General features: G+C 50.8%; 2 protein-coding genes across 2 annotated transcripts; one reads left to right on the top strand and one right to left on the bottom strand.

Annotated features, from left to right (window-relative positions):
- The first annotated feature begins 1,474 nt into the window (after positions 1-1,474).
- On the top strand, positions 1,475-13,094 carry PIP4P1 (phosphatidylinositol-4,5-bisphosphate 4-phosphatase 1). The gene is made up of 7 exons (XM_056863041.1): positions 1,475-1,654; positions 3,136-3,338; positions 7,060-7,166; positions 9,050-9,155; positions 9,588-9,640; positions 10,489-10,579; positions 12,949-13,094. The coding sequence occupies exons 1-7, from the start codon at positions 1,510-1,512 to the stop codon at positions 13,090-13,092; spliced, it is 849 nt and encodes a 282-aa protein (XP_056719019.1). The 5' UTR covers positions 1,475-1,509; the 3' UTR covers positions 13,093-13,094.
- Positions 13,095-20,252: 7,158 nt separating this feature from the next.
- On the bottom strand, positions 20,253-24,593 carry APEX1 (apurinic/apyrimidinic endodeoxyribonuclease 1). Its single transcript, XM_056863026.1, has 4 exons — positions 24,496-24,593; positions 23,475-23,656; positions 21,978-22,170; positions 20,253-20,767 (listed from the first exon to the last, which is right to left on the bottom strand). Exons 1-4 carry the CDS (start codon positions 24,557-24,559, stop codon positions 20,253-20,255), a joined length of 954 nt encoding a protein of 317 aa, XP_056719004.1. The 5' UTR covers positions 24,560-24,593.
- Between the last annotated feature and the right edge of the window lie 617 nt (positions 24,594-25,210).

Genomic DNA, 25,210 nt, shown 5'->3' with positions numbered 1-25,210 from the left:
ACAAACTTGCAATCTTCAATTGCTCATACATTCTGTGATGCCAGTTTCTTATGCACAATTATCAAACATACAACGTTTTGCATACATGAAATTCAATATTCCATCAAAACAGATATTGCACCATTTCATTTTGTCTGTAGCAGTCACAGTGACAATGGAATCCAAGGTTTAAACAGAGATGGACTTCTGGGATTGTTCCATTTCGCTTTGCTGCTTTATCAATCTTGGAAATTTATTATGCCAGTTAAATAGGTGCTCTTTCTATGAGATATATATTTACAGTGATGCCATTCCCTTTGTTTAAATAAATGCATACAAATAATACATATAATACATTCATGTTATCAACTCTAATGCTTGAAGCACTAGGCAATTTTTTAAGCATAAACGTTTTTAAAGAAAAAAACATTTTTGAGAACTATATATTTTTTGAAAAACTGGAAATTATTTTTGAGTTTTGAGAATTCAGAAGGGGGAAATGTGCATCTAAAGAGCAGTAAATCCAGGGTAAATCCAAGGCAGAACCTCCCGTGCATAAATGGCCACAGTGAATTTCTCTTCGGTGGGAGTACTGCAAAAGAAACCCTACTTATAGGTCAGAAGTCGGCCCAATACATAAAATCCATTTGTACCAAATTTGGCACATAACTTTTAAGCCTTTAAATAAATAAACCTATGCAAAATTAGTATATATTAATTAGCAATATTATGACTACCTCTCCCGCAAAAAACCCAAAACACCTCCTTACACCAGTTTTAGGTTTGCATACCTTAAATATATTAACATTTATAGAAATTGCCTCCTTTGACGTCATCCACATTGCACTTTCCCATCAGCTCCGCCCCCTAATGGAATTTTGGCTGGGACGTCAATCATGCCCGAGGGGTGGGCAATGCCAAGCGAGGGAGATGGGGGGCGGAGCAAACAGCCTAACTCCTGGTAAAGGGCGGAGCCATCTCGGATGAACGACGAGGTGAGTTTGCTGTTGTCCAATAGGAGCATAGTGTGGATGACGAAAAAACGGGCTCGGCCAATGGGTTTGCAGAACTGAGATCGTGCTATGAGCCTGTGGTGGCTCTCAGCCAATGAGGATGCACGTTGTTTGTCACGTGGGTTTTATTCCCGCCTTCCTATTTTTGGGCACTCCACGACGCTCTCGTGAGCGATGAGACGTAGATTCAGAACCAGCCAATGAAATGGACAGAAAAGGATCACGGGATGAGGGCGCAGTGAAGCCGCCGCAGAGACGGCGCTATGGGACAAAAAAGGCGGGCCTGTATCCCGGCCAATGAAAGAAAAAAGGCTTCGGCCGGGCTCTGCCCAATCAGGAGCTAGCGACGCTCACCCCTCGTCACGTGACGAGTCCCTCCCGTCCCCCTTCGTCGCCAATAGGAAGTCGTCCCCTCACGTGATCGTAGTAGTCGGCGAGTGAGGGGCGGGGTCGCGCGCTACGGAAGCCGACGGGGAGGCGGAGTAGGCGGCGGTTGCAGGAGCAACAGCGCGCCGCGATGGCTGCGGACGGAGAGCGCTCCCCGCTCCTGCCGGCCGAGTCCGGCGATGGGGGCGGCTCCGGCATGGGAGGCCTGGTGGGGCCCGCGGGGCTGATGACAGGCTCTGCCTCCAACCCGCCGGGGAAGCCGAACCCGCCTCAGGGTGAGCCAAGCCACGCCCCTCATTAATTTGCATGAGGAGCCTGAGGGGGGGATGATAAAGGTGGGGGGGGCGGAGACAGTTGAGAAAAAATACTAGATTATTGTTGGGGGGGGGGGGATATTCAGCCTTTGGAGAGCTCCAAAAATTGGCTCGAGGTTTTAGGGAAGGGTCTTAAGTGGGAAAGTGGGAGGGGCTAGATCCAAATGGGTGGGGTCTTAAGGCTGCAGGGCAGCACAGAATCATAGAGTGGGAAGAGACCACCAGGGTCATCTAGTCCAACCCCTGGCACAATGCAGGAAATTCACAAACTACCTCCCCCCCCCCACAGACACACACCCAGTGACCCCCTACTCCATGCCCAGAAGGTGGCCAAGATTCCCTTCCTCTCATGAACTGCCTACGGTCATAGAATCAGCATTGCTGACAGATGGCCACCTAGCCTCTGCTTAAAAACGTCCAGGGAAGGAGAGTTCACCACCTCCCGAGGAAGCCTGTTCCACTGTGGAACTGCTCTGTTAGAAAATTCTTCCTAATGTCTAGACGGGAACTCTTTTGATTTAATTTCAACCCGTTGGTTCTGGTCCAACCTTCTGGAGCAACAGAAAACAACTCTGCACCATCCTTTATATGAGTAGTAAAACTGTTGAGTTGACATAGCTGGGGATGGGGTGTGAACTGCAAGGCTAAGATCCATTGTTATATTTGGGGGGGGGTTAAGGGAAGGGTAGGTAAAGAATTTCAGGAGATTAGGTAGTTGGAGGGATGGGGGAATGCCTGGAGGTTTACCGAAGTCTGTGCATTTGCCAGGAGCAAGAAAACCATTGGCTGGTAATTGCTGGCCCATTTCCAGCAGAATATTAATTAAGACTTTTTAAAAAAAAATCTGGGGTTTTGTCTCATACTTGCGCAAAGGGAAGATTAGAAGCGTTCTGGTGAAGAGTTTTCTATGTCTGAGGAAGGGGTGTGGCAAGTTAAGTGTTATCAGATTTTGGAGGCAAAAAAGGGTTTATGACAGGGAAGGAATGCAACATGGGAAGGAAATACGATTGTGGGGGAGTACCATGAGACTAGGGGAAAGCAATGAGGAATGGCGGTAGCTCAGTGGTAGAGCGTCTGCTTGGCAAGCAGAAGGTTCCAGGTTCAATCCCTGGCATCTCCACTTAAAGGGACTAGACAAGTAGGTGATGTGAAAGACCTCTGCCTGAGACCCTGGAGAGCCGCTGCCAGTCTGAGTAGACAATACTGACTTGGATGGACCAAGGGTCTGATTCAGTATAAGGCAGCTTCATGTGCTCATTTGTTCAATGGAGGTGAAGGGGTTGACGTTGGGGGCAGGAAAGGGCTGTAATTTCCCCCCAAACATCTTAGCAAGGTTGTGGTCTGTTCCGTGTCTGAGGGGCATCAGTAGGACCGATTCATGCTGCAGCCGGTGCTCTCTTATAGCAGTTCCGTTGATTTATTTTTCCTTTTCTCTCCACAAGGGTTCCCTGGATTTAGCGGGCTCGGCGATGGGGGCCAGGCGGCTGTGCTGCCGGGAGAAGACCCCCCTCCCTACTCGCCCATGGCGTCCCCTGAGAGCGGCAGCGCTCCCATGATCACTTGCCGGGTTTGCCAGAGCCCCATCAACGTGGAGGGCAAGATGCACCAGCACGTCGTGAAATGCAGTGTCTGCAACGAAGCCACGGTGAGGATGGGGAGGAGGTGGGGTAAGACGGCTAAAGGAAAGGCTGGTCTGTTCAGGGTTGACAGGGGTTAGCCTGGAAGTCCCAGGTTCAGACCTTCACCTTGGCCAAGAACTTGTGAGATAGCCTTGGGGAAATGGTGCTTTCCCAGCCACCCCCGCCCTCTCCCATCATCAGTATCGCTTCTTCTTATGGCCAAGTGGGTGGCCCTGGGCTGATGGATGCGGCAGCAAAATGGGGCCACCCAGAGAGAAGGGGGTGTTTTCTGCATGCCTAGGGGATGTGCCGAATAACCTGAGCTCTTTATGAATAACCGAAGGGAAAATGCACAGGTTCCTTTTAAGCACTTGCAGTACGAAGGCAGACTGGAGCTCTGAATGTATCATTTGGCAGAAGGGAAGCATAGTTTATTGTTTTTCTTATAGCCTAAAATGGGGGGGGGAGAGATAATTGGGCTGTGTGTGGGATCAATCTCCCCTCTCTCCTGGATCCTTGTAGATGCATGCCTTTGGGTGTGGACTCCCCCAACCCCAGTCCCCCTTCCCAGAACACATCCACACACTACGAGGAAAAGTTGAAGTCTACCACCACCCTTTTTCACATGTTGTTTTGGTGGGTTCAAGGAGAACTCTTGAGGATAACCTAGGTCCCGGACAGCAGGAAGGGATTTCCCCCTAATTATTCTCGCTCTCCCCACCCCGCTTGCCGAGTTGGTTCCTTCTAGGCTAGGTGCATCACTATCTCACCCAGCTTTGGGGGAGATTGCAAGATCTTTCTTTTTTAAGAGAACTGTGAAGTGAATGATTCAGCATTTATGGCAAATGCTTCTAAACTATGGCTTCCTTATGTGTTGATATGTATGTATCCAAGTTTGATGTGCTGCATCTTTTCCATGACGATTTTTGAAAAAAGGTTTTAAAGTTTATCTTTTGCTATAACGTGAGCTTCCTTGGCGGGCGGGGAAGTGGTGGAGTGCAAATCCTCAAACAGTAAAACCAGGAGTCATTTGGGGTGAGATTTCTGAGGCAACACAAGTGGAGCATTTCAGATGCTCAGAGAATGTTGATTAAAATGGTAACAGGTAAAGATCCCCTGCGCAAGCACTGGGTCATTACTGACCCATGGAGTGATGTCACATCCTGACATCCTGACATCTACTAGGCAGACTTTGTTTATGGGGTGGTTTGCCAGTGCCTTCCCCAGTCATCTACCCCGTACCCCCAGCAAGCTGGGTACTCATTTTACCGACCTCGGAAGGATGGAAGGCTTAGTCAACTACCTGAGCCAGCTACCTGAACCCAACTTCCATCGGGATCAAACTCAGGTCGTGAGCAGAGCTTGAACTGCAGTACTGCAGCTTACCACTCTGCTCCACGGGGCTCCTCAGAATGTGGATTACGGATGCCAAATGTTTGTGTGAAGCCTGAGTCTGGACTGGAGCCGATGCTGCTTCCTCTGGCCTTTCTTAAAGCTTGTTTTGCGTTTCTGTTGTAAGAGCTCAGTATCTTGTGCGGAATTTAAAATTCAGTAGGAGTCATAGTGTCGGCTGCCATCAACCAGTACTTTGCTAACCAGGCAGGCTGACTTCCCATGAGGCAGGAGATGGAGGGATGCAGGACAGCAGAGGCATCTCTGTGAGCTGGAAATCCATACACCATTTGAGTCAGTTTCTGAGGTCAGTTTCTGACCTTGTTCTTTCTGTTTCTTTGAGAAACCTGTCTGACCTCTTCCACCTCCAGTTTCCTGTCATGCACTGAGAAGAAGTGCATTTGCAGGTGTTCGTAAACAAAGGTGTGGATCGGAGAACAGGCTGTTGGACTCCAGACCTGGGTTCAAACAACAGGAAACCTGAGATCTGGGGAAGTTCTCTCCCCTACCCTGCCTCATGTGGTTGTAGTGAGAGTCAAAAAAGCAGAGTAGAGGACCTGCTCTGTATTCAGAAGGTCCCAGGTTTGATCCTCGGCATCTCCAGTAACAGAATTTTGGTGGATGCTGAGAGACTGTCTCAGCCACCAGCAGTTAGAGCATGTGATACACCAGCCTGATGTGGTTTGGCTCTGAACTTCTGCTGAACCATGTTGATTTAAAGGGAGTGTCCGTGACTCATTGGTAGAATGCTGCTCTTGCATGCAGCAGGTCCCAGGTATTAAAAGTCTCCCGGCAGGTGCCAGGGAAGACCATTCTGTGCCTGAGACCCCGGAGAGAGTCTGTCAGTAGGGGAAAAAGTGCTGAGCTATACGGATCGACGACCTGGCTTGTGAAAAGGCAGATTCCTACGCTGAAATGCCATCAGGTTCTCCCTGCCCTTTTTATGCTTCTTACCAGCAGTCTTTGGCCTCCTTCCTTTTGTGCCTGTTCTTCCTCATTAAAGTAGGTTGTAAACGCTTCATGCAGAGATTGTGTCTGCCTTGCGTAGGAGCACCTGATATGCTGTGGGGGCTAAATAAGGCCCTGTTCTCCCAAAGAACAAATAAGGTGACAAACCTAATTCTGGACCTTCCCACTTCTGACTGCAAATGGGGCCTGTTCCCCACGCATGTATGCCTGCATGTGGAACCCTGACATGGTTTGTGTGTGTGTCTAAAGCGCTGTCAGGTCTCATCCGATTGACGGCAACCCAGTAGAGCTTTCAAGGCAAGAGACGTTCAGAGGTGGTTTGCCATTGCCTTCCTCTGCGTAACAACCCTGGCCTTCCTTGGTGGTCTCCCATCCAAGAACTAGCCAGGGCCGACCCTGCTTAGCTTCTGAGATCTGATGAGATAACTGGATTTGTAGTCCAGCCTTTCCCCTTACATGCTCAGTGTCTTGATGGACCAAGGATCTGATATAAGGACCAAGGATCAGTATAAGGCAACTTCATGTGTTCAAGATGGTCATTGAACTGCTTAGTTGCTGATTTGGTTCTTTCCAGTAAAGGGCCTGGTGGAACGCTATACTCAGGGAGGTTCGGGCCTTGCAGTACTTGAAACAATTACTAAGGGCCTGTAAAACTGAGTTGTTCCGCCAGGCATACAGCTGAGGACATGATGGTTTCCACCAGGCTGGCCTTCCCTCCTCACCTTTGTGCTTTCCTTTATGATTTTATTAATGGTATTGTTACCATTGTATTATTATTGCTGCTATGTCTGATGGTGCCAATTTTATTTTACTTTATTCGGTTGTTGCTGATAATTTTATGGAAATGCTAAGATTGTTCTAACTGTTCAAATGCTGTAAGCCGCTCTGAGCCTGACCTAGCCGGGAAGAGCAGCCTAGAAATCCAATGAAACAAATAATTGAATAAATTGTGCTAAAGGAGCAGACAAACCACACAGTTATTCTGGGCTTTGCGGCTTATCCTTCGTAGCCCGCAGCCGTCTCTGCCATCACTAGGCCTGTGTCCTGGAGCACTGAGTAGGCATAATTTCCCTATTCTTCCCTAGCCCCAACCGACAGGTGGCGCGTCTCGCAAGACACTTCCTAGCCGAACTGAGTTTTTTCACTTTCTTCGCAGAAGTAGTACTGTTTCTTCATCCCATGCAGTTGGACTGTCTGTGGATATTCTGTGACTTCGCAACGGCCAGAGAAGCTGTTTTAGCAGTTCCGGTCCACTATCTTGCGTGAGGGTTGTTTGATCGAGTCTGCTTCGTCGCCCATCTCTGCTTCTACCTTAGACAGGAACGTGTACTTTTAAACCTCCGGCTTCTCACAGATTTAGAACCTTTCTCCTTTTCCCTGCTTCAGCCGATCAAAAATGCCCCAGCTGGGAAGAAGTACGTGAGATGCCCTTGCAATTGCCTCCTGATCTGCAAAGTGACATCCCAGCGCATTGCCTGTCCTCGGACATACTGGTAAGGGCGCCGGGGAGGGAGGCTCTCAGGACGGGGAGCGGGCGGGACTTCTCGTGGCTGTACCAGGATCACTCCCAGGCGTTCACGCTGGACAGAATGTTTGGGGAACAACCTTCATCTCTACAGCTCCAAAGAGAGATGCAAATTTACTTTGTTACTGTTGGGGAAGCTTGAAAGTTTGGGGAAGAGTGGTTTGGACAGCCACCAGCCATAGACTAGAACGTCCACTGTATCTTCCTAGATAAACTTCTCATGATCTGAGCTTTTCATTCTGAAAGGAAGGGAATTAGGATTATATTTCAAGCATGTGGCTATGGGACAGAGGAGGGGGGATCCCAGAAGAAAGGTCTGTGCTGAACGCCAGAGGAACAGCCTTCCGACTGGAAGCCTCCCCTGAACCCACCTCCATTCACTGAGGTGGGTGTTGGTTTTGCTCAGTGCCCGTGAGGGCTAGAAACTTGGATCGGTGAGAAATGCAAACTAAAATGGTTGATGTTTGGGGAAGGAAAGAGACCTGGCCAGGAATCAAGCACCTAGTGGCTGCTGTTATGCAGGCCAACAAAACAGTTGACTGTGGCATAGTGGAAACAGTGCATGAACAGAAGAGCAGCAATGCCTATTTTAAAAGTGGGAGAGGAGACAATTTATGGGTGGGTGCCTGTGGGGGGGTAGGGGCAGTGTTGTTGAGGAAAGGCAATAAACAGGTTTACATTGGAAAGGGGAGGGCTGTGGCTCAGTGGTAGAGCATCTGCTTGGGATGCAGAAGGTACCAGGTTCAGTCCCCGGGGCATCTCCAGTCAAAGGGACTAGGCAAGTAGGTGATGCGGAAGACTTCAACCTGAGACCCTGGAGAGCCACTGCCAGTCTGAGTAGACGATACTGGCTTTGATGGACCAAGGGTCTGATTCAGTATAAGGCAGCTTCATGTGTTCATTTGGGGAAGGGCCGTAGCTCAATGGTAGAGCATCTGCATGGCATGCAGAAGGTCCCAGGTTCAGTCCACAGCATCTCCAGTTAAAGGGACCAGGCAAGTAGGTGATTAGGGGACTAGAGCAACTGTCCTATGGGGAGCGGTTAAGGCGCTTAGGGCTGTTTAGCTTGGAAAGAAGGCTGCTAAGGAGTGACATGATAGAGGTCTATAAAATTATGCATGGTTTGGAGAGAGTGGACAGGGAGAGGTTTTTCTCCCTCTCCCATAATACTAGAACGCAAGGTCATCTGTTGAAGCTGGAGGGTGACAGATTCAAAACAGATAAAAGGAACTATTTTTTCACACAACGCATAGTTAAATTGTGGAACTCCCTGCCCCAGGATGTGGTGATGGCTGACAACTTGGAAGGCTTGAAGAGGGGAGTGGACATATACATGAAGGAAAGGGGTATTCATGGCTATTAGTTAAAATGAATACTAGCCATGCTGCTTACCTATTCTCTCTAGTATCCGGAGCATGCCTATTATATTGGGTGCTGTGGAACACAGGCAGGATGGTTCTGCTGCAGTCATCTTGTTGTGGCTTCCTAGAGGCACCCGGTTGGCCACTGTGTGAACAGACTGCTGGACTTGATGGGCCTTGGTCTGATCCAGTAGGGCCTTTCTTATGTTCTTATGATGTGGAAGACCTCTGTGGGAGATCCTGGAGAGCCGTTGCCGGTCTGAGTAGACAATACTGACTTGGATGGACCAAGGGTCTGATTCAGTATAAGGCAGCTTCATGTGTTCATATTGGGGGCTTTGGGTGGGAAGCGGCTCCGTGGGCTAGGATTATACCAATGATGGACAGGAAGTGATCTTGATTTTTGGGTTGGGGAGAGGGGATTGTAGCATCTTTCTCCCTCGGTGTGCAGGGAGGGCCTCCTTTCATCCCCACTTTCTTTTCTTCTCAGTAAAAGGATCATCAACTTGGGCCCCGTCCATCCCGGCCCTCTGAGTCCCGAGCCCCAGCCCGTTGGCGTGCGCGTCATCTGCGGCCACTGCAAAAACAATTTCCTGGTAAGGATTACTGGGATGGGGCGAGACAACTCTGGAATCTCATGCCCTCTCCCCCACTGCATGCGCGGGATGCGGAAATCACCTTAAAGTTGCTGTTGGCCGACGCCTGTGCCTAAAATCACATTCTCAACGTTGGTTCTGGGGCATAACAAGACGATTGTACCAGTGACACCTCAGGAGTTTTGGACTTAGCCAAGGGAGACCTGGAGTCACGGCTCTGTAGACTCCCCTGCCAGCCGGGAGGAAGAGCACAAGGGGAACCTTGCTGGATCATACCAAGGGGCTACCTGGTCCAGTATCTTGTGTCCACATCGGCAGTCCGGAACGATGCCCAAGTTTTCTCCTTTTGATGTCGTTGATGGACCAACGGCAGCATCTGGGGTTGGGGGGGAAGCTATTTGACTTTTCTTCCTTTTCTCCCTCTCTCTCCAGTGGACAGAGTTCACAGACCGCACCTTAGCCCGGTGTCCGCACTGCCGGAAAGTGTGAGTTTTTACCCGTTCCTGCGTGGTGTAGTGGTTAAGAGCGGTGGTTTGGAGCGGTGGACTCTGATCTGAAGAACCGGGTTTGATTCCCCACTCCTCCACATGAATGGCAGAGGCTAATCTGGTGAACTGGATTTGTCTCCTCACTCCTCCACATGAAGCCAGCTGGGTGACCTTGAGCTAGTCACACTCTCAGCCCCACCTACCCCACAGGGTGTCTGTTGTGGGGAGAGGAAGGGAAGGTGATTGTAAGCTGGTTTGATTCTCCCTGAAGTGGTAGAGAAAGTTGGCATATAAAAACCAACTCTTCTTCTCCTTCTTCTCCTCCTCGTCTTCGCAGGGATTGCCCACAAACATGGCAACTCTATCTGAAGGGGGGTGAGCAGTTATATAAAATCAGAGAAAGCCACCTTCTGTGAGCCCAGGCCTGGCAGCCAGGAACAGGGGAACGTGAGTGGCTGTTAGCTGAGAGATCTCTGCTCCAGAACGGACGGGGCGGGGAGGGTGTGTTGCTGGAGCAAAGGTTGGCTTTTCATTGTGGGTAGAGAATGGGTGGGGAAGCTGTGGCTCAGTGGTAGAGCATCTGCTTGGCATGCAGAAGGTCCCAGGTTCAATCCCCGGCATCTCCAGTTAAAGGGACTAGGCAAGTAGGTGATGTGACAGACCTCTGCCTGAGACCCTGGAGAACCGCTGCCGGTCTGAGTAGACAATACTGACTTGGATGGACCAAGGGTCTGATTCAGTATAAGGCAGCTTCATCTGTTCAATGGGGCAAGCTGCTCTATGCCCACTATCTCCTTCAGAGCTGGGTAGACTAACCAGGGCTCCACTCTCCTCTCCACCCCCAGCTCTTCCATTGGGCGCCGCTACCCCCGGAAACGATGCGTTTGCTGCTTCCTGCTGGGTTTATTAATGGCGGTGACAGCAACCGGCCTCGCGGTGAGTAGGAGCTATGATGGGGCCCGCTCAAAATGCTGCCCTTGCTGGAACTTAACTGCTCCAAGCCCGGCTTTGGCTGGGAAGACAGCAGGGTGTAAATCAAATATATTAAAAAAAAAAAACTGGGCAGGGTTTTCACTCTGCGTGGTGTAGTGGTTAAGAGCAGTGGTTTGGAGCAGTGGACTCTAATCTGGAGAACCGGGTTTGATTCCCCACTCCTCCACATGAGCGGCAGAGGCTAATCTGGTGAACTGGGTTGGTTTCCCCACTCCTCCACATGGGTTGCGGACACTAATCTGGTGAACTGGGTTTGATTCCCCACTCCTCCACATAAGGGCAGCTGGGTGACCTTGGGTTAGTCACAGTTCTCTTAGAGCTCTCTCAGCCTCACCTACCACACAAGGTGTCTGTCTTGGGGAGGGGAAGAGCAAGTGATTGTCAGCCAGTTTGATCCTCCCATAAGTGGTAGAGAAAGTCGGCTTTTACCCGGAAGTCAGGCTGCGTGCAACTCCCATCTTTTTCTGTCTGTACAAGGGCCAGAGCCAAGTTTAAAGAGGATTATCTAGCGTAGCCATGGATGCAGGCAGTAGAACACAGCTTGTTCTAGGCGGATTCTGAGTCATGGGTCTGTGGGATTAGAGAATCCAGGAATCTCAGGGGCTCAGGATGCCATTGGATCAGGTTGATTCTGGCCCCCCGCCATGGGAATCAAGGTTTGTTAAAGGGAAATTATGTTTCCAGCCAGGAAATAAAGCTGCTTTATGGGGAACGATTGTTATATAGGGTCGCCCGCTTCCACTTGATGCTTTGTGAAGCGCCCCACAGAAGTGCCATGCAGCATTTATGAAAAGGAACCCGCTGATTTTAATATACAGCTCTTAAAAGGGAAGATGGATGAAAGGGAAACTAACAGTGGTTTCTTAAAAGCATCCAGGAAAGAAATTTTTTTTAAATAACTTTCTCAAAGTGAAAACAGCCGACGTGGTGGTATAGATACAGCGCCCAACGAGGCTGTGGGCAACCGTGGATTCGGATCCCCATTTCTGTTGTGAAACTTACCGGTTGACCTGGGGCTGGTTGCTCTCCGTCTCGCCTCCCTTGCAGGGTGGCTGCGGTGATGGAGTGTGCGCTGCCTTGGAGGAAAGGTAAAGGTCCCCTGTGCAAGCACAGGGTCATTCCTGACCCATGGTGTGACGTCACATCCCAACGTTTCCTAGGCAGACTTTTGTTTATGGGGTGGTTTGCCAGTGCCTTCCCCAGTCATCTTCCCTTTACCCCCAGCAAGCTGGGTACTCATTTTACTGACCTCGGAAGGATGGAAGGCTGAGTCAACCTTGAGCCGGCTACCTGAAACCGACTTCCGTCAGGATCGAACTCAGGTTGTGAGCTGAGCTTGTACTGCAGTACTGCAGCTTACCACGCTGCGCCACGGGCCTTGAAGGAAGGGGGAGATAAAAATGCACTCCATAGAACAAGAACCTAGAAGGGAGCAATGCCGGGTCCATGTAGGGAAGAGAATCCCTTGGGGTGTGGCGTCGAGAAGGGACAGTGGGGGTTCTAGTTGTGGCTCTGCTGTGAACAGCGCGCAGGGCTAAGCCAGCCGCATAGCCTCACCTGCTTCAACCATTAGACCTGGGGGCAGAGCTAGCGGCAGATCCTCGGGGAACACCACCTGAACCGTTTTGGCCAATCCCTGACTGCCGGCCGATCCTGCGCTCCGCGCAATAATGGTTCTCCGTGCTTTTGAGAGCCAGGGTGGTGTATTGGTTAAGAGCAGTGGTTTGGAGCTGTGGATTCTTAGTCTGGAGAACTGGTTTGGTTTCCCCGCTCCTCCACATGCAGCCAGCTGAGTGACCTTGAGCTAGTCACAGCTCTCAGCCTCACCTACCTCACAGGGTGTCTGTTGTGGGGAGGGGGAGGAAAGGAGATTGTCAGCCAGTTTGGTTCTCCCTTAAGTGGTGGAGAAAGTCGGCAGATAAAAACCAACTCTTCTTCTACTACTTCAGGGTTATCAACTTCCACGTGGAGCCTGGAGTTCTCCCAGAATAATAACTGATCTTAGCCCTTTTGAGAGCCAGGGTGGGGTAGTGGTTAAGAGCAGTGGCTTGGAACGGTGGATTCTTAATCTGGAGAACTGGTTTGGTTTCCTCGCTCCTCCACATAAAGCTAGCTGGGTGACCTTGGGCTAGTCACAGCTCTCTTAGAGCTCTCTCAGCCTCACCTCGCAGGGTGCCTGTTGTGGGGAGGGGAAGGTGATTGTCAGCCGGTTTGGTTCTCCCTTAAGTGGTGGAGAAAGTCAGCAGATAAAAACCAACTCTTCTTCTTTTGCCTCTTGCTGACTCCTCCTCGTCTCTTCCTCTTGCCTGCAGTTTGGAACGTGGACACAGGCCCACAGGTACCATGGAATCTATGCCTCGTGGGCGCTGGTCATCCTCTTGGCTCTCTTGTGCCTTGGCCGTGCCATGTACTGGGCCTGCATGAGGGTCAGCCATCCCATCCAGAACTTCTCCTGAAGCTTCCCCCTGGGCTCCCCGTTTCCAGTTGCTGCTCCCAGCGTGTCATCTGCCAAGAGCCAGCCTCGCCCGCCCTCTTTCCCCCCCTCCCCTTTGGGGTTGGGGCCTTTCGCGCCACCTTCCTGCTGTGCCAGCCCCCCACCCCCATCGATCGCTATCACAGCTTTTACCATCTCCTCACTGGCGAGGTGTCCCCCAGAGGCCATCGCCTGGGTGGGGTGTAATGCCAAAACGAACATTTGGACCTGAATGAAATTCGGTTGCCGAAAACTGTCTCTCCTGGAGCCGGAGAACTTCCTACGGACCCGACGGGCGACGGAACCCTCCATTGGACCGATTTCAAGAGGGAGACGTTTGGGGACCCGGGAGATTGCGAGCAGTTCCCGTCTGGGGGAGACAGTCTGAACTATGGCGGCTGCGCGCCGGGACCTGCCGCATAATGGCATGATCCAGCGGGGCCTTTGACAGAAGGCCGCCCAAGGGGATTGGAGCACGATGGGTTGTATGTCTAGAGGGGAACTACGGTGGCTCAGCTGGGACACTTTGAAGGGCGGTACACTTTGAGGAGATGTTGACTGCTCTTGGGGCTTCTCGGGTGCTTCCTGGCCGTGGGCGGCTGGCCGGAGAGCTACAAGGAGTCCTTGTTGCATGGACTGCATCCCTTTCCGCTCTGCGTATGAGGACCAGCAGGAGAGGGGACTGCCGGAGCTGCCGCAGTGATAACGGCCTCGTGCATGTTCCTCGGATGGCTGGCTTGAGAAGGCAAGCGGACGGTCACTGCTGTGTTTCTAGTTGGATTTCGTTCCTCGTCGCCTGGTTGCCCCCGTGAGTCCTGTGGTCCAAGCATCTCCCTTCCTGGACCCTCATGTCTTGTAACGCTACCTGGAGTTAGTGTCTCGGCGCCCCCTTGCCCGTCCCTTCCTCCCTCGTTTTGATAACGCAATCCTGAGAGGACGTCTGATCCCGCTGGAACGTAACGTGGGCATTATTCCCCCCCTTCAATTCCTTCAGTCTGATACAGTTTCTTTCGTTGCACATTCCTGGGTGGAGGGATTCCCCACTGGCCTTAGCCCAAGCTCCATCCGTGGGGCGCAGAAGAGGGATTACCGTAATTAGGAAGAAAAGGTTTTTATCCTTTAAACCTGAAGAGCATGGATTCTGGGATTGGCCGCACAAGCCCTCCTCCCACCTAACCACAGTTCCACTCACCGTGTCCTTTCAAGGGGGTTGCCCGTTCCTTCGGCCCTCGTTTCTGGAGACCTTTTGAATTTCCTTCTTCCACCCCGCCAGGAAACTTGCTCCCGCGGGAGTGGGGGGGCCAATGGGGAGGGTGACGGCCCTCCCTCAACCCAGAGCTCCCGAGGCCTGCGAGAACCACTTTCTGGGAGGTGACTGGCCTCCAACCGCGTGCGGAGAGGGCTGGCGGAGGCAGCATGACATGGGGCAGGGTCCGGTGGTTGTTCCAAAAGTCGTCCCAGGTGCTGGGGGTGGGGGGAGGTGAATTTGTTCGGTCTTGCTTCCATGCCTGTCTTGGCTTCTGTCCGGGGGAGGGATGGTGACCCCCCCAACTCTGCTCTTCTCCCCCCCCCGCTTTGAGCTTCGTTGCTGTTGCAGCTTGTATATAAGGATAATGTGCGTGTACAGAGCTTATTTAAATCTCTCTCCTCCGTGGCACCTGCCCACTTCTGCCCTCTCTTTCCTCCTCTGTTTTCCTGAACCCTCCCCAGTTGAACTTGTGTCTCTTTCTCTTCCTCCTTTCCCTGACCAGGGCCAAAGGAGGAATTAAAAATAAAAAGATTGGATGGTTGTAAATAAAGTTGAAATTCCATACGGTGAGAAGCGTTTGAGCGAAAGCTTCCTTTTTTTGTTAAAGCAGGGTTGGAGCCAAATTAAGGGAGGTGTGTATGGATTAGGGGAGGGGCTGTGGCTCTGGTAGAGCATCTGCTTGGCATGCAGAAAGTCCCAGGTTCAATCCTTGGCATCTCCAGTTAAAGGGACTAGGCAAGTAGGTGATGTGAAAGTCCTGCCTGGAGAACCGCTGCCAGTCTGAGTAGACAATACTGAGTTTGATGGACCACGGGTCTGATTCAGTAGATGGCAGCTTCATGTGATGCAGGCATTTTGCTGTTCAGAGCTGGAAATATCCTGTCGGAAGTTGCAGATTTTCTTTTGTCGGCTTACTCCTGTGTAACTTGCCCAAGGGCTTTAAACGGTTCGGCCCTCTAATTTCCTACTCGGGGTCCCAAGCCAATTTGGCCCTGGAGGCTGAAAATCCAAATTTCTTACAAAGCTGCTTTACTGTGTCAGATCCTCAGCCGGCCTAGCTCCCCCCCCCCTCTCAACTCCAAATAGCTGAGGATAACCAAGGTCTCTGGCAGAGACAGCCGACCTGGTGCGCTATCTGAAATCCTTGAAATGGAGGGGGGTGGGATTAGCAGTGATCTCTTCTGCAACCTCTGATCAAGGTCTGGCCATGTAGTGGAAAGTGCAGTTAAGACAGCTGACTTATGGCAACCTTATAGGGCAGTTTCCCAAACCTTTTGAGTCACGGAGAGCCAGTGTGGTGTAGTGGTTAAGAGTGGTGGTTTGGAGCATGGACTCTGATCTGGAGAACCGGGTCTGATTCCCCACTCCTCCACATGAGTGGCGAAGGCTAATCTGGTGAACTGGATTTGTTTCCCCTCTCCTACACACGAAGCCAGCCTGGTGACCTTGGGCTAGTCACAGCTCTATTAAGAGATCTCTCAGCCCCACCTACCTCACAGGGTGTCTGTTGTGGGGAGGAGAAAGTGATTATAAGCTGGTTTGTGTCTCCCTTAACGTAGCGAAAGTCGGCATATAAAAACCAACTCTTCTTTTCTGGAGAGAAATTTGTCACAGAGCACTAATTTTCACCTAGCACCTACACCAAACCGAATGATGGTAGTATTTTTCTTTCCAGTCTCTTCACGGAGCACCAGATGTTTCGCAGAGCACCGAGTGCTCCTTAGAGCACAGTTCGGGAACCCCTGCCGGGGTTTTCAAAGTGGGAGACGAATAGAGGTGATTTGCCATTGCCTCCCTCTATATGGGGACACTGGACTTCTCTGGAGATCTCCCATCCAAATACCAACAAGGGCTGACCCTGCTTAGGTTCTGAGATCGGGCTAGGCTGGGCCATTTGGGTCAGGGTTGGGCATATCCCCCCCCCCACTCACCATGGGGTACGCTACCCCAGAAAGCTTTGCCGCATATGCCTTGGGGAAATGGGTTATACCCCTCACACTGATCAGGGCTATGGACAGAAGCTGTCGAGGATTCAGCCACCTACCCTTGCAGGGTAGGACTAGCTAAGATTGACTTTGAATCCAGATATCTTCAAGTTTGTAGTGAGAAGGCCGCTTGGAAGTGGGAGAGGAAACTTGCCTTTTTAGCCACCAAGTAATGCAAAGAGCCAGTGTGTTTAGGGCAAGTGATTATCTTTCCTTCCCTTTCCCTAGATTTAAAAGCCACTGGCTATCCATCAGCCACTTCGCACTTTAAAAAGGGGAAATGAAATTTAATTTTTTCTTGACGTTATAAAAAGTTGCCACCTCTCACTCAATTGACCGATCTATTTGACAGCAGATAACACAGTATCTGCTTCTCAGAAAGTGTCTTTAGCTGTTTTATCCAGGGATGATATATTTATTTCGTGCAATATTATTTTGTGTACCTTGCTAAAACAACATGGGCTAGGACAAAATTATCCGGACAAAATGGGCATTTTCGGTCTTCTGCAATAGTTTTATTGTATCGCCCAGGTGTCTCAGCTGAGTCTAGGGCATTACATCCCCCCAGTATGAAAGCTAGTCTGAACTTATGAATTTCTAGCCAGTGGAAATAGTCTGGCAAGGAGAAAGTTCTGTTGAAGGGTATCTAGAAGAAGCGAGGTGTACATTTACGACTTGCATCTTTAAACACTAAGGACCAATCCTCATTTAAGATCTTATTTTGCAATTGTTTACTGCTTGCTTTCTGAGTATTCCTTGCAGTTTTCAGTCGCTCTATTGGAAGGGAAAATCTTGTCTAACCTGCTAGTCCAGGTGGACACAGAGATATCAGATTAACAACTGAGTATTCACCTATTGTGTTCAGTTTTGGGCACCGCAATTTAAGAGAGATGTAGACAAGCTGGAACGTGTCCAGAGGATGGCAACAAAGATGGTTTGTTGAAGGAGCTGGATATGTTTAGCCTGAAGAGAAGACTGAGAGGTGATATGATAGCCCTTCAAGTATTTGAAGAGGGTTGTCATATAGAGGAGGGTGCCGAGTTGTTTTCTGTCGCCCCAGAAGGTCGGACCAGAACCAACGGGTTGAAATTAGATCAAAAGAGTTTTTGTCGAAAAATTAGGAATAACTTTCTAACACAGCGGTTCCTCAGTGGAACAGGCTTCCTCGGGAGGTGGTAAGTGCTTCTTCCCTGGAGGTTTTTAAGCACAGGCTAGATGGCCATCTGTCAGCAATGCTGATTCTATGACCTTAGGCAGATCATGAGAGGGAGGGCATCTTGGCCATCTTCTGGGCATGGAGTAGGGGGTCACTGTGTGTGTGTGGGGGGGAAGTAGTTGTGAATTTCCTGCATTGTGCAGGGTTGGACTAGATGACCCTGGTGGTCCCTTCCAACTCTATGATTCCATGAACTGAAACATGTCAGGAGGCAAGTGATTATGTGTGTGTGTGTAAAGTGCCATCAAGTCGCAGGCGACCCCTTTTGGGGTTTTCATGGCAAGAGACTAACAGAGGTGGTTTGCCAGTGCCTTCCTCTGCACAGCAACCCTGGTATTCCTTGTTGGTCTCCCATCCAAATACTAACCAGGGCTGACCCTGCTTAGCTTCTGAGATCTGACGAGATCAGGCTAGCCTGGGCCATCCAGGTCAGGCAAGTGATTATACCTATCAGTTAAAATTGCCCAGTTGGTCCACGTAACTTTTTCTTAAAGGACAGGAACCGTTCCAGGTCCTGCACATTTATGGCTTTTCTTGCCCCTTTCTTACAGTGCTGTAATCCATCTTTGTGCAGCTACTGGGGCGGGCTAAGTAGGATTAGTGGCTGTCTTGTTCCTGCTAATAAGATTGGGCTAGGGGGAACTCTGCCCCCCCACCACACACATACACTTCCCTGCCAAAACTGAGCCATTCCCGTGATCCCGTTCATGAGCCTCTTGTTTCTTGTTGGGCAGAGGTCTAGATGACGCCCGGCTGAGAAGAAGCCTGTGCATTACAGAAAGCCAGAAGCCAGCTCGAAGAGTTGAGGAGGGGCTGCGGCTCAGTGGTAGAGCCTCTGCTCTGCATGCAGAAGGTCCCAGGTTCAGTCCCCGGCATCTTCAGTTAAAGGGACTAGGCAAGTAGGTGATGTGAAAGACCTCTGCCTGAAACCCTGGAGAGCCGCTTCTGGTCTGAGTAGACAGTACTATCCTTGATGGACCAAGGGTCTGCTTTAATAGAAGGCATCTTCATGCGTTCCTATTGGGAAGGGGCTGTGGCTCAGTGGTAGAGCATCTGCTTGGCATGCAGAAGGTCCCAGGTTCAGTCCCTGGCATCTCCAGTTAGTGACTAGGCAGGTTGGTGATGTGAAAGACCTCTGCCTGAGACCCTAGACAGCCGCTGCCGGTCAGAGTAGACAATACTGACTTTGATGGACCAAGGGTCCAGTTCAGTCTAAGGCAGCTTCATGTGTTCAGGATCTGAAATCCTGAGACGACAGAGGCAAGGGAGACTTGGGTCCTTGAGAACGGGCACCGTATCGTGGACCCCTGCCTCACCAGTTCTTGTTACCGAACTCTCAGTCCACTCAGTCACAGGACCACTTCCTGAACTTCTGAGCAACCAGGCCTTCTCTCTGAAATTGCATGTGGCAACCGTGTAATTCAAATGCACCCCTTCCAGGTAGAATGAAGTCTTGATCCAGTGCCAAAAGCCGACTGTCCTGCTACAGATTCCGCACTGGGAGGGGGATGAAGAAGAGTTGGTTTTTATATGCCGACTTTTTCTACCACTTAAGGGAGAATCAAACCGGCTTACAATCACCTTCCCTTCCCCTCCCCACAACAGACACCCTGTGAGGCAGATGGAGCTGAGAGAGCTCTAAGAGAGCTATGACTAGCCCAAGGTCACCCAGCTGGCTTCATGTGTAGGAGTGGGGAAACCAACCCGATTCACCATTAGCGTCTGCAGCTCATGTGGACGAGTGGGGAATCAAACCCGGTTCTCCAAATCAGAGTCTACCACTCCAAACCACTGCTGTTAAACACTACACCACACTTGCTCTCAATGGCAAAATCTCCACAGGGTTTAATGTGTTTTCCCTTAGAGAAGACTAAGAGCTAAAGCAGGACTTGTCTGCAGTGACAAGCACTATCAGCGTAGGGCTAAACATAATTTAGATACCCAGCTTCTGCACTCTTCCAACGAAGGCACTCAGAATACACACCAGAAATCTTTTTGTATAAAAAAGGGAAGTTTAATGCTCTTTGCAGAGAGTATAACTTTCTTACAGCAGCAAAGCCTCCTAAAACCAGGAGGTTTTTAAGCACAGGCTAGATGGCCATCTGTCAGCCATCTAAAACTCCTTAAACAACTATTAGATACAAAATCAGAGACCTCTGATGTTTCAGAGCAACAAGGATGAGGCATGTCTGTTAGGCGAGAATAAGGAACTCAGTAGAGGATCTCCGGCTTCCCCCACCAGCCTCCCACATCGAGGATCCCCCCAGACAGGGTTGCCAGTTTCTCAGCCGGAGGTCCCATGACTTGCTGTGGGGAAGACAGAGCCCGGCCTCTCCTGCACCAGTCCCATCCACGTATGTCATCCTTCTGTCCCCTCTGCTCTGGAGTAAAGGGGCATTGCTCGCTGTAGCAGGCAGAGGAAAGAAGGGTATCTACAAATCTCTGAACAAGACAAAGCTCGGTATTATCTGGCAAACCCGGGATCGGCCTCTCTTCCGGGTCAGGATCTGGCAACCCCGTCGGCATTTCTGGTTTCCCTGCCGCGACGGAGAAGTCAAACCACAGTTGTAAGGGTGTGCACACACCATCTCGCAAACCCCAGGGCCAGGACGCATAGTATTTACACACGCACATACACACAAAAGCCGTGCGGTTATCGCACGGCTCTCCCTCTCCCCCCCTCGTACCCCCCCTCACACGGCCAGATACAGGGTGATGGGGCAGTGGTCACTCCCCAGAGCCTTGGAGCGGATCTTGCTGTCACACAGACCCTCCAGCAGCCCATCGGAGACCAGGAAGTAGTCGAGCCGCCAGCCCACGTTCTTGGCCCGGGCGTTCATCATGTAGGTCCAGAAGGTGTAGGCATAGGGCGTGTCGGGGTAGAGGTGGCGGAAGGTGTCGCCGAAGCCGGCGCCCAACAGCTCGCCGAAGCCAGCCCGCTCTTCCGGCGTGAAGCCTGCGTTCTTCTTGTTGCCCTTGGGGTTCTTGAGGTCGATCTCTTGGTGCGCCACGTTGAGGTCGCCGCACAGGACCAGGGGTTTGCGGGCGGCCAGGCCTTGGAGATACGACCGGAAGGCTTTGTCCCAGCGCTGGCGGTACTCCAGCCGCACCAGTCCCCGGCCCGCGTTGGGCACGTAGGCAGTCACCAGGAAGTATTCGGGGAACTCCGCCGATATCACGCGGCCTTCCTTGTCATGCTCCTCCTCGCCTGTAGGGGGCAGGAAAGTTGGAAAGTGAGATGTAAGCGACCACATAAGAACATAAGAAAAAGCCCTGCTGGATCAGACCCAGGCCCATCAAGTCCAGCAGTCTGCTCACACGGTGGCCAACCAGGGGCCTCCAGGAAGCCCACAAACAAGACGACTGCAGCAGCACCATCCTGCCTGGGTTCCACAGCACCTCATATAATAGGCATGCTCCTCTGATCCTGGAGAGAATAGGTATGCGTCATGACTGGCAGCCATGATTTTAACTAGCAGCCATGAAGACCCCTCTCCTCCATGAACATGTCCACTCCCCTCTTCAAGCATTCCAAGTTGGTAGCCATCACTGCATCCTGGGGCAGGGAGTTCCACAATTTAACTATGTGTTGCGTGAAGAAATACTTTTATCAGTTTTGAATCTCACACCCTCCAGATTCAGCAGATGACCCCACGTTCTAGTATTATGAGAGAGGGAGAAAAGCTTCTCCCTGTCCACTCTCTCCAAACCATGCATAATTGTTATAGACCTCTATCATGTCTCCCCTTAACCACTTTCTTTCCAAGCTAAACAGCCCTAAGTGTTTTAAACGCTCCTCATAGGGCAGTGGCTCCAGCCCTGATATTTTGGTTGCTCATTTTGGTTGTGACCACATGTCACAAGCAGGCGCGTGTCAAGGGCTGTCAAGTCGCGTCTGACTTATGGCAACCCTGCGAACTAATGTCCCCAGCTCCTCCACACGAAGCCAGCTGGGTGACCTTGGGCCAGGCACAGCTCTCTTCGAGCTCTCTCAGCCCCACCTACCTCACAGGGTGTCTGTTGTGGGGAGGGGAAGGGAAGGTGACGGGAAGCCGGTTTGATTCTCCCTTAAGCGGTAAGAGAAAGTTAGCATATAAAAACCAACTCTTCTTAAGCTTGAAGCGAGTCAGCAAACATTTAAAAAGAGAAAACACGCTCCCTGTAGCCATAGGCTTCTAAGTTAATTTCTGCAGCTTGCCAGAATTATAAGGTTTTTTTGGGGGGGGGGGCACACAATTGCAGAATGCAGATAGGAGAATGCAAGTGCAAAAACTGAAGAGGGGGAGAAACAGAGAGGAAGATAGGGACGCACACAGCCAAGGCTCAAGAAACCAATGTGCAAAGACCACTGAATGTGCATGGATTGAATGCTGGGGGGGGGGGGTAGAGTTTGCCAAAGGAGCCGGGAACCTACGTACCAATACCATACGTGACGTCGATGGGCTTGACCTTGGAGAGAAGGGCCACTCCGCTGTAACCTTCTTTGTCGTCCGAACAGGCCCAGTACTTGTGGGGATATTCCTCCATCTCCCGAATGTCAACAGGCAGCTGCTTCTCAGCACATTTCGTCTCCTGCAGGCAGAGCACGTCAGGGTCTTCCTCACGCACCCACTGCGGGGAAAGACGGCTTTAGGGCCGGGGCCTGGGAACCGGCTCCTCCTACCCTCCTCCTCTCAACAAAGGGAAAAGTGGGAGGCGAACGGTTGGAACTGGAGAACGCAGACCATGGCTTGTTGGGTTTTGCTGCCCCTTCCCTCCCTCCCTCCCTCCCTCCCTCCCCATGCTGGAGTGGATCTGTGGCTGAGCAGTAGAGCACAGTCCCGGATTCAAGCCCCAGCATCTCCCGGTGGAAGAATCCTGGATAGCAGGTATGGAGAAAAAACCTGCCTCTCCTGCCAATCATAGTAAACAGCGCTCACGGTCATATGAAGCTGATTATACTGAATCAGACCTTCCTTGGTCCATCCAAGTCAGGATTATCTACTCAGACCTGCAGCAGCTCTCTAGGGTTTCAAGCATGAATCTTTCACATCACCTACTTGCCTAGTCCCTTTAGCTGGAGATGCCAGGGATTGAACCTGGGACCTTCTGCATGCCAAGCAGATGCTTTACCACTGAGCCATGGCGCTGCTCTAGTTGGGCCAATCGTCTGGCTCAGCATAAGGCAATTTCCTTCTAAGTGGTCTGCTGCCAAAAAATAACTGCTTACCAAAGGCACCTGCACACATTAAGCCAAACTGCCTCCGGTCTTAGCTGTCTTGTTCCCCCAAAGGAATTCCCTAATTCACCTGGGACCTCTGGTTGCTATGCCACCGCCTCCTCATTGAGGCAATGCACAGGTCCCCCCCAAGGGCCTTTAGCAACTCAGAGGAAACATTACTCAAAACAACAAAAGAGTAGAAAATGGAGACGGGGAGAAGAGGTGGCTTTTATATGCCAACTTTCTCTACCGCTTAAGGAAGAATCAAACCAGCTTACAATCACCTTCCCCTTCCCACAACAGACACCCTGTGAGGTAGGTGGGACTGAGAGAGTGTGACTACCCCAAGGCCACCCAGCTGCTTTCATGTGGAGGAAACCAACCGGGTTCACCAGATTAGCCTCTGCTGCTCACGTGGAGGAATGGAGAATCAAACCTGGTTCTCCAGAATAGAGTCTGCCGCTCTTAACCACTACACCATGCTGGCTATCCACCCCATCCAAGACAGGGGAGATCTGAAGTCCCTGGTCTGCCTTTCTACTAACCCAGGAAACATCTGTCTTGTCAGGATTTAGTTTCACATATCAACTTATAATATATGAACTCAAGATTATTGATCCATGTAGGCAATGTATTAGCCTTTCTGACTGGCAAGGGATCTCCAAAGTTTCAGGCAGGGTGGGGGTCTTTCTAAGCCCAAGCAGGCCAGAATCACCTCCAGGCCCTTCTTCTTGACCCAGGCACGGATCCCGTCCACATTCCAGGAAGTGATCTTCACCGTGTACTTCTTGCCACTAGGAGAAGAGAGTTTATCCGGGGGATCCTGGTACATGATTGGGCCATCGGGCTCTTTCTCAGCCTTAGCTCCCCCTTTCTTAGCCTTCTTAGGCTCTGGCTCTAGCAAAAAAAAAAAGGGGGGGGGGACAAAAGCCATTTTCGTTAGTCACAGAAAAATGGGGTCAACACAGGCTTGTAATTAATTTCCCACCTAGTTGCCTCTGGCGAGCGAAGATTCCCTCCAGATGAACAAGGGGACACAGTTTTAGAAAACTTGATCATTTTTAAGACATAAATTGCCAGCCTATTTTATTTATTCATTTATTTATTTTTGCAATTTATAGCCCATCCTCCCCAGCCAAAGCCAGGCTCAGAGTGGGTAGAATCATTGTAAAATACAACAAAATATTAAAACGATATCAGTGAATCCTAAATTTAAAAACAATAAAATCTCAGTTTAAAACAATCACAGAATCATAGTTGGAAGGGACCACCACAGGATTTGGTCTCCAATCATAGAATCGTAGAGTTGGAAGGGACCACCAGGGTCATCTAGTCCAACCCCCTGCACAATGCAGGAAACTCACAACTATTTCCCCCCCCACACACACACACACTCCCAGTGCACAGAAGATGGCCAAGATGCCCTCCCTCTCATGATCTGCCTAAGGTCATAGAATCAGCATTGCTGACAGATGGCCATCTAGCCTTTGCTTAAAAACCTCCAGGAAAGGAGAGCTCACCACCTCCCGAGGAAGCCTGTTCCACTGAGGAATCCCCAAGAATCCCAAGATGGCCTCTCATTCCAACCATTCTGACCAAGATAGACAGCAGGCTGCCCCCTCAGTTGATATAATATATAGTCTGGGGTGGACTATGCTTGTCAAAGGCTACACAGTCATCAGGATGGGTTCCCAGGCTAGTGAATGTGTGTATGTATAGATCCTGGGCATGCTCACCTGCCACCTCCTCTTTCTCTTCCGGAAGGACTCCATCTTCCTTCTTCTTCCCTCGCTTTGGCATCTCAGATCCCAGCCCAAGCGGCCAGCAGCGTCCCTGCCTCACAAACTGCAAGCTCCTGAGCAGCAACGTCTCCTGGGGAAGAGGAACCCTTGAGTCCTGTTCTCATCCCAACCAGCCCCATCTTCAGCCAGTGTCTCCTACTTGACCCCCTTCTCACCGACATTACGGAGGCAGCCTAAAAATAGCACCTGAAATCCTCCCAGCTTCTCAGCCGATTGTAATAATCTCTCAGGAAAAATCCCTCCCAAACCTCCACCTTGCTGGGCCTGCAGCAGGCAAAGTGAATCTCTACTTCCTATTTCTTTCCTTCCCCCTCCCTTGCAGGGCTCTTGTGCCTTTAACAGCTGCAGCAGCTGCATGGAACAGCTGCTTGTTAAAAGTACAGGAACTCTTCCAGGAAGGCAGCTAGGGTTGCCGGCTCCGAGTGGGGAAATTCCGGGAGATTTCGGAACACAGCTGGCAAAAGATTTAGGCTGGGGAGAGACATTGGCGGGGTATGAGGCCATGGACTCCACTCTCAAAAGCACCCATTTTCTCCTGGGGAACTGATCTGTGTCATCTGGAGATCAGTTGTAATTCTGGGAGATCTCCAAACTCCACCTGGGGGTTGGCAACCCTAAGGGCAGCGTTCATGTCAGCGCATGGCAATTA

The sequence above is a fragment of the Euleptes europaea genome, chromosome 18, assembly GCF_029931775.1.
Source record: "Euleptes europaea isolate rEulEur1 chromosome 18, rEulEur1.hap1, whole genome shotgun sequence".
NCBI classification, from domain to species: domain Eukaryota; kingdom Metazoa; phylum Chordata; class Lepidosauria; order Squamata; family Sphaerodactylidae; genus Euleptes; species Euleptes europaea.
This window is presented reverse-complemented; position numbering and strand designations above follow the sequence as displayed.

Coding starts and splice junctions, on each gene's coding strand:
- APEX1 (XM_056863026.1), bottom strand. CDS start 24,559: ATGCCAAAGCGAGGGAAGAAGAAGGAAGATGGAGTCCTTCCGGAAGAG. Junction 22,171..23,474: donor TCAAGAAGAAGGGCCTGGAG/GTGATTCTGGCC, acceptor CTTTCCCCGCAG/TGGGTGCGTGAGGAAGACCC. Junction 20,768..21,977: donor CGACGTCACGTATGGTATTG/GTACGTAGGTTC, acceptor TGCCCCCTACAG/GCGAGGAGGAGCATGACAAG.
- PIP4P1 (XM_056863041.1), top strand. CDS start 1,510: ATGGCTGCGGACGGAGAGCGCTCCCCGCTCCTGCCGGCCGAGTCCGGC. Junction 1,655..3,135: donor GAAGCCGAACCCGCCTCAGG/GTGAGCCAAGCC, acceptor TCTCTCCACAAG/GGTTCCCTGGATTTAGCGGG. Junction 9,641..10,488: donor TGTCCGCACTGCCGGAAAGT/GTGAGTTTTTAC, acceptor CTCCACCCCCAG/CTCTTCCATTGGGCGCCGCT.